We start from the raw sequence: 14,572 nt of genomic DNA, 5'->3' as shown, positions 1-14,572 counted from the left end.
ACTATTATTAGTATTTTAAATAATAGCTATGTGTACAAAACTAATTTAAACTTTAATATGGTGATGTATTTGAAGTACTTTAAATTGTTCATTTAGTGCCAGTTTTCTTGAGAATTTATGATTAAAATTTTTGTATTATACTTTTATTTCCCGCTGACTGCATCTTACATTCAACCAACGCTTTGTTTCTGAAATTTCTATGGAAAGCCGTCAGAAGAGAAGCAAAAAAATAATTAAAGTAAGTAATAAAAAAATAAAAGTAATTAATAGTTATTGTAATTTAAAATTCAGTAGAATATAAAGAAATAAAATTTAATGAATGGTTAAATTAACGGTAACTAGTTTAAAATAAAATACCGGATCTCGTCGTGGCTCCGTCATAAATTACGGCCCACCAGGCAGCCGAGCGGTTAAGTCGCTAAACACTCGTAGTTCGGTCCATGGTTCGAATCTCGGCGAATGGGCTGGCTGCATATGCGTTTTTATGGTTTTTTCTATGTGTAACGTGTATGGGAGCCAGTTTCTTTTAAGAAGATCTCTACGAAGACATCCCTTCTCTTGAGCAAATGGCTGTCAAGTGCATTGCCGTAAATAAATAACCCAAATCATAAACCAGTTTAAATTACGATTTCATATGTATATGTGCGTGCGTATGTATGTATGTACAATAATTTAAAAATTAAGAAATAGTTGAGTTGGATTCTGGCAGAATGTAAACCCTGAATATACAGCTAGATTAAGGCCTAGACCTTGCCCGATAAGCCTATTGCACATATCCTGAATATGCGGTACTTCAATGTTCATTGTTTACAAATTGAATGTTGCTCTTATTCCAAAATGAAACAAAATTTAAAAACAGAAAATTGCATCATTTCCGTTCTCAAAGATGTGATTAGTTAACAAGGTACGGAATCACTTATCTTTAGAACGATTTCGAAGCCGTTTAGTTAATGTTCAAAATGTAAAGAATACATTTAGATGTTTGATAAATAGCCTGTTGTGATTTCCATGACAGAAGAGCTTTCCATAATATTTTCAGGGGCATTGATTTCCATTTCTCTTCCACTACTTTCCAGAGTCCCATCAGTCGGGGGGGGGGGATTGCGCTTAAAAAGAGCTACTTTCAAAAAACCAAAGACACAATAAACAAGGAGGAAACGTCAAGGAACTTCGCAGGAACATGTTGAAATGGAATATATGCAATATTAGTATCAGTCTTCATTTTCTGAAGGAAAGCAGTGGTACTTTTTGAAGCATAACTTGCTGCTTTGTCTTGATGAAGTTCCACTCTTTAAAAGTCAATGGAATAAAGAAATGAAATTTCTTCTGTAAATATTGGACGTAGGACGTTCTCTGATTTTAGCATTTTCCCCATTTTTCTTATTTTTAATTTCCCATTGTAAGATAATCCTGCAAGAATCATAAACCAGGTGCTGAAAATTTCTTTGCATTGATGGAACCAGGTTTGCAAATCTTTTAGTCTTTGTTAAATAATAAAAGACTTTCCCTCAGTCAAGGTAAACCCATGATTAAGAGTTGCAATATACACTGGTGTGCAAAACTTAAGCAACAATGTAAATTTTAATCAGATAGCCATTAAATTGTAGAAAAGGGGTTCTTGCATTCAGTACAATGAACACGCAATTCGGTAGAAAGGTGATGTGTATGCAAATGTCAAAAAACAAACGTCACAGGCTACGTGAGCGTACGCAAAACGCGTACGGTCGGCGTGCTCAACTCGAGACTACCATAAAAGGAAGGATAGAGACGCAATTAGACATTCGCTGCAAGTACAGGGAGTTCTTTCGTGAAATATGGCTAGAAGAAATGATCTGGATGACTTCACACGTGGAAAATAATCGAAAATCTGGAGTAGGGGCGAAGTGTTACCAGTATAGCAGAAGAGTTCGCAATCAACAAAAGTGTCGTTTCGCGCGCTTGAAAAGCCTTACAAACCATACGGACGGCTGTTAGAAAGGTTGGTGGTGCCCGCCCAAGGAAAACAACTGCAGTGGATGACCGATATATTGTCCTGCAGGCGAAAAGAGCCCAAAACCAATCACCACACTCCATAGTTCAACAACTGTGTACAGCAACGGGGCGACAAGTGTCGCGGTTTTACTGTGTCCAGACACCTTCACAAAAGTGACTTATTCGCCTGCCGTCCTGAACGCTGCATCCCTTTGAAAGTTGGCCATCGGCATCACCGTTTACAGTGGTGCAAGAAGGGCAAAAACTGGGCATCTCATCAATGGAGTCGTATCCTCCTTACGGATGAGAGTCGTTTTAGTGCCACAAGCGATTCTCAACACAAATTGATTTGGAGAGAGGTCGGGATACGGTTTAATCTCAGTAACATCACGGAAAGAGACCGTTACGGTGTCCTGAAGATCTCGTCTGGAGAGGCATTATGCTGAACGGGCGGACAGAGCTCCACGTTTTCGACAGAAGTTCTGTAACCGGAGATCGCTATTGTCAGGAGGTGATTCTTCCCCATGTGCGTCTGTTCCGAGGTGCCATTGGAGCAGATTTCTTTTTTATGGATAACAATGCACGGCCACACCAGACTCTTGCTGTTCAGAAGCTACTGAAAACTGAAGATATTGTTCGAATGGATTGATCAGCGTGCTGCTCTGATTTAAATCCCTTAGAACATGTGTTGGATACTTTGGGGAGATGCCTTGTGGCACGATTACATCCTCCGGGGAACACCCAGCAACTGAAACAGATGCTGATTGAGGAATGGGCATTCTTACCTCAAGATCTGTTGGACAATCTGGTGCTGAGTATGGAGAGACCTTTCGAGCAACCATTGCAGTAAGGGGAGGGCATATGCCATAGTAAGGAACATCTGCTTGTTGTTCTTCCTCATGTACAGACAATCATGTATAACGATACTATGAGTTCAATAAAGCCTATTTTTGTTTGATTTCATACTGTATGCATTGTATTCATTTGTAACGCAATTATGCTTTCGTCATCGTTTAAATACAAAATGCTGTCTCTTAATTCTGAATTTCATGTCTCTCAGATGATTTCTCGTGGAGTTATGCAAAAAAGAACACCTATTGCTTAAGTTTTGCACACCAGTGTAGATACAGGGTTCTACGAATTGTTCAGCGTTGAGCTCTGGGGAATAAGTATCAATAAAATATACAGGATATAAATAGGGCTATGTTCCTTGCTTAGCAAAGTGCCATATCATGGTTTTTAGCTATTTCAAGTTGTAAATCTTGGTTTATTATATTATTTATTGCTTTTAACGATATTTTTAAAGACTTCAGGACCGGTACCAGAGCTGGTTCAACCAGTATTATGTTTAATTATATAAATAGGACTATGTTCCTTGCTTAGCAAAGTGCCATATCATAAAAAATGCATGCACTGACGTACAGAACCGGTGCCAGAGCCGGCTCAAACGACAGACAGCAATACTTTTGAAATTTAGAAAAACATCGCGCTGTAAATTTAGGGATTGCAAGATCTATAGAATTTAAGAGAGACACTGAGCAACAGAATTTAGGAGAGGCAAAATTTTTAGAATTTAGGGAGGTACCGTTCAGCAGAATTTAGATTCCGCAGAGAATGCACTGTGTGGCAAAAAGCCTAGCGCCGAATTCCCGTATATTCATGAATTCAACAATACATGTGGAATATAAATTTAATGACTCCTGTTAGCATAATCCTGATAAGTACTTAAGCATAAGTACATTTCGAAATTTTTTTGATTATTTTTAATCATGATTATATTTTAATGAGAGCTATCATTTAAAGCATTTGAAACATTATTATAAATTTTAGGAGGAAACACTGTAGTTGAAGGTTAAATCCAAAAATCAGTAAACTTTTCTTTTTACATTGACTCTCCAAAATTGTTTTCTTTTTCCTTCACAACTGAAACGCCGCTTTAAAAATTTTCCGCCGTTTTCCGCTGAGATTCAAGTAGTTAAAGAACATCAATTTTCCCGATTGGATATAATCTTCACGAGGACAGATATCAAATTCCCAAATTCTGGTTCTTTGTAAAATTTCCATAAAAGTTATCCGAGCAGCTTTACCGCATGCATCCTGAAGACCTTCCGCCATGCAGCCGACAGCGTATGTTAGTGATCTAAGGAAAAGAATAATAACAGTTATAAGCAACAGACTCTGAAAGATGGACTCGTCTTATATTGTTGACTATTTTGCAAGGGAACTGATCATAAATGTTTTAAAATAAAAGCTGATTAGCTTTATCAACTAAGTAACAACAAATAAAACAACATATCGAGCAAAAACCATTATAGTATGCTTGCACCTTTATGAAAAACCTGAACATTAATTAACATTTACAAAGTAGGATCAAACGATTGTTTAACGCGAAATTATTGATAATTTTCAAACTCAATAAAATATACAGGAAGTTTCAACAATTCGGTTACAGACTTTCAGGAGAGATAGAGTACACCTAGACGATGGAAAAACACGTAGCAATTGCATGGTCGAAAACACTTTCCTGTCGCAGTAGTGACGACACAAAACACAAGAAAGGTAGGACACGGATAGGGTGAGAATATATGTTTATTATGCTTAGTGCAGCGGAAACCAAGAAATAAGAACAAAAGCAGAGGATCGTCATTAAAGAAGGCGTTCGAAATTAGGACCCCAAACCGTGATGTAGGAACCATACGTCATGCATCTTCCATGCGCCGGAGATGTGAGGCATCATGGTCCGGGGTCGTAATTTCGAACATCTTCTTTGATGACTATCATTGCCTATTTTTGCTCCTAGTTCTTGATTTTTTTGCTGTACTAAGCATAATCTCCCCCGCGGTTTGACTCAGGAGAATTCCTTGGAGGTACTGGCTAGGATCTGTACTTAGGCAGTCTCAACCACAGGGTATATAATTTGTCTTTACAGGACTAGAACCCGAGTTTATTCTCAGGTTAGTTCAGGCTTGGCAGGGACTGTACTGGTACTGTCGTGTCTGTTCCTCTGGCTGTGGTGGAGCTAGATTGTGGTTCTTCGACCTTTTCGACGGGGGTTAGGCCGCCAGAGTCCCAGTGCCGGGGACTGACGAAGTAAGGCCAGGCACCTATACGATTATTCAATGCCGATGGAGTGGTGCCCGGAGGCAAAGATGACCCAGCGAACATTTTTGTTAAGTAAAGCGTTTGATGCTTATCCGAGGCTACGTATAAAGCCGGGCAGGGACTGTGGGGTTTGGGCCCCGTTGAGGGGGTCTCTGAAGCTTGGATACATTAACCCTGTATGGTAAACCCGTGGTCATCCTTCAGGTCGTGGGTCCTCGCTTTGGCGCTCTGTACTAAGCATAATAAACATGTTTCCTCCCCCTATTCATGTTGTTCCATATTTGTGTTTGTCACTCCACGCCAGGAAAACCTTTTCGACCATGCATAGTTCGATCATGTAATAATGCATTCGACCATGCATTATTACATGCAATGAATAGTTAAATTATATATAAAAGTAATATAAAACTAATGACTACAAGGAAAGGATGACTTATCTCAGTTTTATAGAAGTAATGTGATTAACTTGTTACTTTTTATCATTCTTCAGATGTAATAATAAGCAAAACATTTCAAAGACAAAGAAATGAAGAATATTTACTATAAGGGCAAGGCTTTGGGCTTCAGTTTGAGCACACTGTGTTCGGCTAGGCGTATAGTAAATGATCCAGGGAGAAATGCCGCGAAAAACCCTTGTGACAATCCCATGGCTTCATTAGAGACAAAATGTGTTAGCCTATCTGTTACATGCTAGTAGAATAAATTTTGTAATTATTGAGATGTAAGAGATGGTGTTAACTTTGAAAGAAATGGCATGCAAGCAACAGAGTTAAACGTTCCATTCTATTGGTATGTTAGATATAAACTTTAAGAGATGGTGTTAACTTTGAAAGAAATGGCATGCAAGCAACAGAGTTCCATTCCATTCTATTGGCATGTTAGGTCCCAATCACATTATGTTTCGGCTACGCGGGACTTGACGTCGAAAGGGACAATTCTAAGAACCCGCGCAATTCCAGGAAACCCACGTAGCTAGGTTACTATTCTCACTTACTACAATGACTTGAACGCCAAACAGTAATCGATTATCGCTCAAATCTCTTCTCGTCTGATTATTTGTCTCTACCCGGGACCCGAGACATTTTCGGTGAGGTTTGAAAAAATCCCCCGTAGCCGCAACATTTCTTCTGTAGCTAGGCGGGACTTCGCTTCAGGCGGTGCTCTTTTTTCTAGGAAACCTCCCGTTTAAACCAGTGCAAAGAATCTCTAAGGAGAAGAAGTAAAGGTTTCCCGGGGCAAATGTGGCTCCGTCAGACCGAAGAGACACATCATGTATATCCCTGAAGCTTACTTTAAAGGGGCAAACCATTCCAAAGCTATCCACCCTCCGTACCTCACTGCGCATGTGCAAAGCAGCATCAAAGAATGCAGCATGCCGTCAGCCATGTTAGCAATCTTTTACCACGTTGTTCGAAAGCGTTCTTTGTTGTTGTAGTCAGAAGTACTTGGTTTTAGCTATGTGAAATTCTTTTAAAGACTTTTTAAATGCAATGCTGTAAGTGAAATGGTTTTGGCTATTGGGTGAAAACTTTGCTCTTGGTTTTCACAATGGTCATTCCAAATAATTGTCTAAACGTTTTCATGGTAATTTGTTTTTAAAGTTGTTGTCGGATAATTATAATGTATTTCAGTGTTTGAATTTGCTTTTAAAATTTCACTGTAAAATTTTAACTATGGATCCATAAAAATTTATTACGTTTTGTATGGCATGTGTTTTTCCCCCTTTTTAAGTTTACAGAAGAAAAGAATTAAGAAATTTATTTCATTTAAATTTTGTCTTCGTACGGCTCGCTGTTTAAATTGAAAGTAAAAATTGAACAGGATTTCTACAATTCGCCCCAAACTTCCAACTAACATCCTTTTGCTCATAAAACTCCAGAAATGTATGAAAATAAAACATTTTGAGTTATTTCAAAGTAAAATATTTACTATCTCCTCTAACTGCGCTGTTTAAATTTCACCCTGCGCTGGTGTTTCACTGCATAGCCGTGGCTCTTCGGTACAGCGGCGCAGAGCGAAACAGGTTTACATTGCGTCTATGGAAGCTTTCATTCTTCTCCTTAGAGATTCTTTGACCAGTGCTATCAGAATCTCGTTTCTCAGAAAAGGCCGTGTGTAGCCGTGTGTGATAAGGGTTTTAGAAATAAACTTTAACTGGTTTCAAGAGTATTGTTATCAATCATGTTGCTGTTCTCTAAACATATGCTAAGAACGATTCATCATCAAAATCTGATGGTTCTTAGTTCATTTTGCAGACTCAAATCATCATATTTAAATTTTCTTTTTAATGGCGGGCACTAGCAATTTTTAGGCTTTCGCCACTACTAAGGCCAGAAGTGGTGATCATTTCATTAAGGAGGCACCTAATAGATTGGCACCCTTGCCTCCTATGAGGGAACAGATAATTTACGTCCACGCATTTTCTTGGATTCGAACCCAGGCCCTTCGGTATCGCAGTCGGTTTCTTTAACCACTATACCGTCTGGGTGGTTGCATTTAAATTCTGCTGCCGTCCAAATCTGCTACCGATGTTTTTGTAAACTTCAGATTTGCAGTCCTTGCAGAAATTTCCCATTTAAACTCGTTAAGAAAAGATCCTTCCGACTATCTTGTTTCCTTTCACTTCGTCTCAATAGATTTTCACTATTATGGGATCATTGAAACCTTCCATGTTACCTTCCATGCTTAAATGTATTCCTATAAACATAAATTTTTAAGAACTCAATTCTTGATTGCAAATCAAAGGAAAGTGAGTGAGTGAGCGCCACCAAGGAAGACCACTGACCTGGCCTTAGCCTCACAGTGTGATATCTTCCTGGCAGAAACCATCTACTCTCTGCTCCACCCTGCTCCGGGAACGCAGCCGAATAAACGGCTATGAGCCTCATAAAGTCCATATGTAAGCTTGGGTGTTGTTGTACGGGGAAAGAGAATCCTGTTAGGAACTACTTAAAATTAAGCAAAGAAGCAATCAAAAGACTGTTAAGAATCGCTGTTAGAATAGACAGAAACTTGTGTTAGATAAAGTAAAGATACGAGGACTCTGCCTGAAAAATGAACTGCCGTGGATTTTCTGGACTTGCTAAATGTCTATATGCGGGTGCTAATCCTGACACAACTGTCATATATTTATGGGGCTTTTGTAAAATCGTTGGTCCTGCATGGAGGAAAGGTGCAACCTATTAAATTATTGCACATAGTACACTTAAAAAAAAAAAAAAAAAAAAAAAAAAAAAAAAAAAAAAAGAGAGAGAGAGAGATTAAAAAATTATTAAAAAAAATCCTAGCGCCCAAACATAATTTAACGCAGATTCAGATTACTTTCCTATGTGCCTGACTCTTATGTAAGAACATTTAAAAGATTGTATACCTGTTATCACTAAGATAGCAAATTCCTACATAATTTAGCTCTTTGCGCATACTTAAACTGTAGTTGTTTTACAAATTGAACCATTCACCTACATTTTCTTTCGTAGTACTTGCAGACAGGATAATACATACATAAGTACAAAACTGAATATTAAAGTGAAAAAAACTCACATGATACTGAGTACAGAAATACAGAAAGCTGATCCCTAATGCCTGCATACATAACACTTAAAAATGCATACATAATACATGGAAACTAAAACTAAAACTGATAAACATAATACATAAAACTGATCATTAAGTAATGCTATGTAGTCTAAATCCTAGCCAAGTACGAACTAACCTTCATAGTACATGCAGAGAAGGAATAAATACAGACTTGAGTACTTTAAAGTGAACATAAACAGAAAAGTACAGCACCATACTCAGTAATACTGATATCTGATTCCAAACACTTGAATACATAATGCTGATACATAATTACAAAGAGAACCTTACCTACATTAATTCCATAGTTACTTTTATCACCTTAGAACATGCACATAATTTATAAAAAACATAATTAAGCACGTAATGCTGATCACTAGGGAAGAGATTCAAACATGCAATTGATCACATAAAAACAGATATCTCTTCCCTAAAATTTACATAAAAAGTTGAATATTTATTAAAATTAAGAAGGCAAAAATGCCATACCAATAATAATATCATTCACAAACTTAAGTTGAGGTGATAACATAAGTTGACCTTGCCCTTCTTGAACCTATTTATCACAAACTTGCAATTTAAATACACGATTAGTAAGTGTAGGAAAAACTCATTGCTGTTGAAGATTTTACTGGCTCAATCTGGTCTTGCGAATCCTAGACCTGTACATTAATTGCAAAATTAAACATTTTAAAGAATATAGGCAGGTTGTTGCCATAGTCCTAATTATCTAAGTTAGTCTTGGGTTGAGAGGTCCGAGGTGTGTGCCCCGCATACTTATCAGATTGATTTAGTGTGATTTATACATTTTATGATTCAGAGCGCTAAGCACTTGATTATTTCTATTTGGGGACACTTATCGTCGTATCAGAGAATAATTTCTCTGACAATGGCTGATTACCGCTTGTAGCTTTTTATTTGCTGGTTTGTTTGTTCTCATATTTGCCGCCCATTGTGGCCAGTAAGCTTGACTTGGCTTTCTTATATGGTACTGTGCCGTGTTTGTGCAGTGGAAGACGTAGTGGTCTGGATCCCCCACCTCTCCAAATTGACATCTTTCTGTGTCACTCAGGCTGAATCTATGCAGATAGGTCAGGAATGGGCCATGACCTGTATAAAACTGTGTCTGACTACCATTGCAATTAAACTCTAGCGTTGTTTTTGGGAAGAACATATATGTTCTCCTTCCTGTATCTGCTGTGTCCCATCTGGCTTGCCATCTGTCTATCAGTTGTTTTAGAGTGATCTTTTTGAGATGTGACCTAGGTAATCCGGCAGTTCTGTTCTTGAGACCTCCTTTGCCGCTTTTTTGCCAGGGTGTCTGTTTCCTCATTGCCTTTAATGCCCACGTGAGGCATGGCCTTTCTGATGGTAGAAGACTGAGGAGGATTTTTCTAAGTTCTTGAATATACTGGCTTCTGCTTTTGTAACCTTTGATTGCGTCAAGGCTAGAGGCAGAATCACTATAAATAGTAATTTGGGTAAGTCTGTTCCTCTTCACATAATTAATCGCTGCTTTAAGTGCTGCCAGCTCAGCTTGGAATACTGAGTTCCTACTTCCAAGTCTTCTTTTCCATTTATACACAACTGCATCACCTTTTAAAACGCAGAAGCCACTGCCAGTACCCGTCTCGGTTTTTGAGCCATCTGTAAATATAGCTGTGTGATTATCTTTTGGTGTCACATAGTGGCCTAGAATACACTTTTTTAAGTTAATTTGATTCTCCTTGTCATCCTTACCACTGATATATATTAAGTTAATTTTGAAAGATTTTTGCACGCAGTTTGAGCTACTTTCTCATGTCCAGAAAGCTGCATGCAAAATGGACTTGGATACATGGACATACATGGTCAGATATCGAAGACCTTCTGAGGGGAATTGGCTCTTGGCTCTCCTCGGTCGGTACAGAGGGACGGGGATGTCTGACTTTTGTAAGTTTAGAATATATTTTAGTACTGTGAGAGGGAGTGGTGCCCGATCACGGGAACGAAGCGTTGAAGTAGTAGCCGAGGGTTGAGGATGGGCCCTGTGGATCTCTTCGTGATGGTTACCCGTCGGCCTTCTTCCTTCGCTGAATTTATCTAGGGATTTTTGTATATGTATCGACCTGACTCTGTATCGACCGAGGGGGTGGCGCCCTCTTGGATCGTCTCTGGAGTCTCAGTTCTAAAACTTTGAAAAGGGAGATCCAAGTCGTCCAGGGCAAGGACTCCGACTCTGGCGTTAATGTCAGCTTAACAAATATTCCGCTTATAGGGATATGATTTGTGCGAGTAGACGAAAACAGTCAAAGAAACTTACTTGAGTCAACATAATTTTCAGTTTTGTTACTTTTACATTACTATTAAAGGTTCCAAAATGCTTTTATTCTCTTCTGGACTTCAATGATTCTCTTTCTAGCTTTCCATTACTGAACACGTACTGAAAAATTTCATAATCTGGCATGGCGTTTTCCTAAAGACTACAACTGGGATGGCTTTTTCATAAACTGGCATGACTTTTCCCAAAACGTTTTCCTTCAATATTTTCATAACGCTAACCTTTCGTATTTAGATGCCATCGTGATTATTCACAGCAACTATGACGAACCTCTTAGATAGATACTTATTCAGACTAAAACGAAATTACTGCCCTCTTTTTGCAACTCCTCAGATGCTTACAAACTCAGAATTCTTACTCTTATCTTCATCAACATATTTATTTTTTGAAGAAGTTCGACATAGAAGGAAGTCATTTCCTTTATCATTCGATCTCTTAGAACTTTTGTCTCAATGTCGAATTTCTAAAAAAACGTTTTGATAAAATCTTTCCCGTCGACTATGGAAAATCCCTGTTCTCCGGTTTGAACTACGCTAAGCGTTAGCCCAGAAGGTCTGTTACTCTGGAACGGCATGTTTCTCGCATTGTGAAAAAACAGCGGTACCTATAGCCATCTAATTTTGAATAACATAGGCCTCCACCCAAAACTCTGCACTTGGAAGCCCGAATTTTGAATTTCGGATTTGTCTTATTATCTTTTTCATATTTCAGCTAGGAATGGGAACATTGTACTGGAAAAAGCATTTTTATCTCCAGCGTGCCAGTCTATCTGCTGGAAATTCTAAAGATATGCTGTTTTTAAATATTTTGTGCTTCAACTACGAACGTTACAAAAATAATGACCATAATATAAAATCTGAGAGGTTTCAGATTTTTATTAAATAGTGTTTCTCTATAATCTTATATAGCTATGGCACATTTTTTTGTTTATAAGAAGGCTGCAAAATTCTGTAAAGTAACAAATTAAAGAAAATCTTAGAATTTTATAACTAATTAAGATAATTTAAATTAAGCTTAGTTATAAATAAATTCACTTACAGGCACTGAGGATTTACATCAGAAGTATTTCCGCTTTGCAGAAATTTGCGAAACTCATCTCTTCCTTCTTCTATACAGTTCTCTCCAAATTTTTTTAAGTAATTATTTGCACAAGGAACAGTTTTGATGTAATCTGCGGAATGAAACAAAAAGAAACAAGAATTTCAATGTTTTTGTTACATTTCTCACATATCTATGCATTTACTATCAGAAAAAATTTTGTTGAGTCTCGTGTACTTTGGCACCATCAAATGTACAAAACATCTAATCTAAGACTTTGTAACGTTGCGCGCCTCCAACTTGCACGCAACCAAGAGATGACTGTGAAAACTGTATAAAACACAGAGTCTTGTGAAGGGTTTAAGTCCCTTTTTATTCAACGTAAAAATTACAATTGCGTGCTCTTGACGCTCACAGACTGTGCCAACTCGGCAGTCAAATAAAAATAATAACCTGAAAAGAAACTAAAGACAAGACTCTAACTACGAGGCTCTCTAAAATAACTAAGTCACCGCGTTTTACAACACCGCTGCTAATTCAGCAGACTTGAAGCTCGCTTGAACGATTAACACTACTTCCCGCCAAGCACATAGGCCGAAACGCGGGGTTCTTCAATTTCTCGCTAACTACCTCCGCGCTCGTGAAGTAAGAATATCACCCGAACTCGTTTCCTTCTATTTAAATCAGAATACTTCCGCTGATAATTTGAATCCTTGCGCGTTCTACTAAAATTTACATATTCTGGAATTGGCAGTTCCAGGGGAAAGTAAGGCTTGACAGGAAAGATAGTTTAAACTTAAAATAAATGTTAGTTAAAATAAATATAAACCCTACAACTTAAAACTGTAAAAGACCCTTTTATTTAACTGAATTAAAAGTTTAACAGAAAACACTGCCCGTGCTTACAAAACAGCCATGCTGGCTGCTTTTGCTTAAACTGATTTAAAGTAAATGCCAGCTACCCCACCGGCTTCACAGACAGAGAAACGCGCAAGTTGGCTCTGACTTAAATTCGGCGTGACAAGCTTAATGGCGGGAACAACGCAACTCTTCAGAATACTGCTCAATCAATTAGCAAACGCGGTCTTCAGCAGAAGGAACACTCTCTGATTCTACCCTCTAAAACCTTTCTTTAAACACTATCTCTTTTCTACCTCATATGAATACACGCCAACTATAAATTTACATTCTAGCAGGGAAATGGGAAGCCAGAAAGACAGTAAAGCAATTTAACATCAAATAATTGGTTAATAGACCGAAATGAATCCCTATCGTTTCTTCGGAAGAAACCTATACATTTTTAAGATAATTAAATGCTGCAGATTTTGGCGTATTGTTAATTAGAAATGCTGAAAATTATTCACTATTAAAATAAAAAAATTCTTGATAATTGTAACATTGTCCCGTATCTTTTCAAAACTACACATAGTTATAATTTTTTTTTTTTTTTTTTTTTTTTTTTTTTGTCAAACTGGCGTAGTATCGGAACCTGGTCATCAAGTTTCATGCCAACAGATTTGCCTTAAACTGCCTGGCATAGTTACAAATCAGGTCCTTTACCCTGAATAATGGGAGACGAAGAAATTAAACCCGCGAGGAACGGGACGTTCTGTCCCAGTTTTGAAGGAAAAGAACACCGTAGAACTACCCCAAGCGGACAAAAACGTTGTGGAGAAAACAACGCAAGGCGAAAACATCGTCGTACAGCACATCGTGGGAGAAAACAAAGCACGGGGGAAAACATCGTAGTATAAAAACATCCTCCTCAAAAATAATGCGGTTCAGTAATATCGCAGTTTTAAAACATCGTCGTAAAAAATATCGTGATAAAAATAAAGCACCTACAAATTATCGTATGACAGTAACGTGACAGCTATATGTTTTTCAGGTTTAAAAACTAAATATAAATCCATGTAATATATGACATAAGAAAAGCAAAATGTAGCAATGTCTATATATATACAGGGCGATTCTAAATTGTTTTTACAAATTAAAGAGGGGTGATAGTATTCATCCAGATGAGCAACAATTACCATCGAACATAGGGTCGCGTTCTATTCTGAGAGGCAGAAAAGAGGAATATTAAATTTCCAGCCTGAAGTTACAACACAATAGTGTTGGGAGAGCAAATGGAGGAGACCAAAAGTTGCTCAATCAGTTTCGTGAAAAACTCACAGAGAGTGCACAAAACGATTAAAACCGAAAACTTGGTGTCAAAAACTCAAATGCACATCTTTGGTCGGCAAAGTCTCCTCAACCTCGAAAACGATTGCAACAAGTTAATTATCTAAATTATTAGGGGGGGAATTATCTATTAGAGGGAAAAACTGCTACCGTGATATCAAGTATCAAGGTAGCAGTTTTTTCCCCTTTGCTATCTTCTATCTTGTTCTGCTGAACGTACTGTACTGCGCTCATTCTACTTAAAAGCACCCTTCTATGGAACACGAAGTTCTGATAGCCGGAACACAGGATGAATTTTTCATGCTAATCTTGGCATACAGCGGAAGTTGGAGTTAGTTGATAATATTCAGCCCTTGATTAGGTAATTAACTTGTTGCAATC

The 14,572-nt window shown here is 37.9% G+C and overlaps 1 protein-coding gene across 1 annotated transcript in view; it reads right to left on the bottom strand.

Annotated features, from left to right (window-relative positions):
- Window positions 1-3,645: 3,645 nt before the first annotated feature.
- LOC118205838 (uncharacterized) overlaps window positions 3,646-14,572 on the bottom strand; it is a 32,020-nt gene continuing 21,093 nt past the window's right edge. The window contains exons 6-7 of the mRNA XM_035378123.2: window positions 12,008-12,140; window positions 3,646-4,111 (exon numbers count right to left, since the gene is read on the bottom strand). Coding sequence (XP_035234014.1) covers window positions 3,889-4,111; window positions 12,008-12,140 — 356 coding nt within the window. The 3' untranslated portion in view covers window positions 3,646-3,888. The remainder of the gene's footprint in view (window positions 4,112-12,007; window positions 12,141-14,572) is intronic.

This window comes from Stegodyphus dumicola, chromosome 1, assembly GCF_044657685.1.
Source record: "Stegodyphus dumicola isolate Sdum_Otavi_A_Nest chromosome 1, ASM4465768v1".
Lineage (NCBI taxonomy): Eukaryota > Metazoa > Arthropoda > Arachnida > Araneae > Eresidae > Stegodyphus > Stegodyphus dumicola.
Note: the sequence above shows the minus strand (reverse complement) of the source record. Positions and strands in the feature narration are given on the sequence as shown.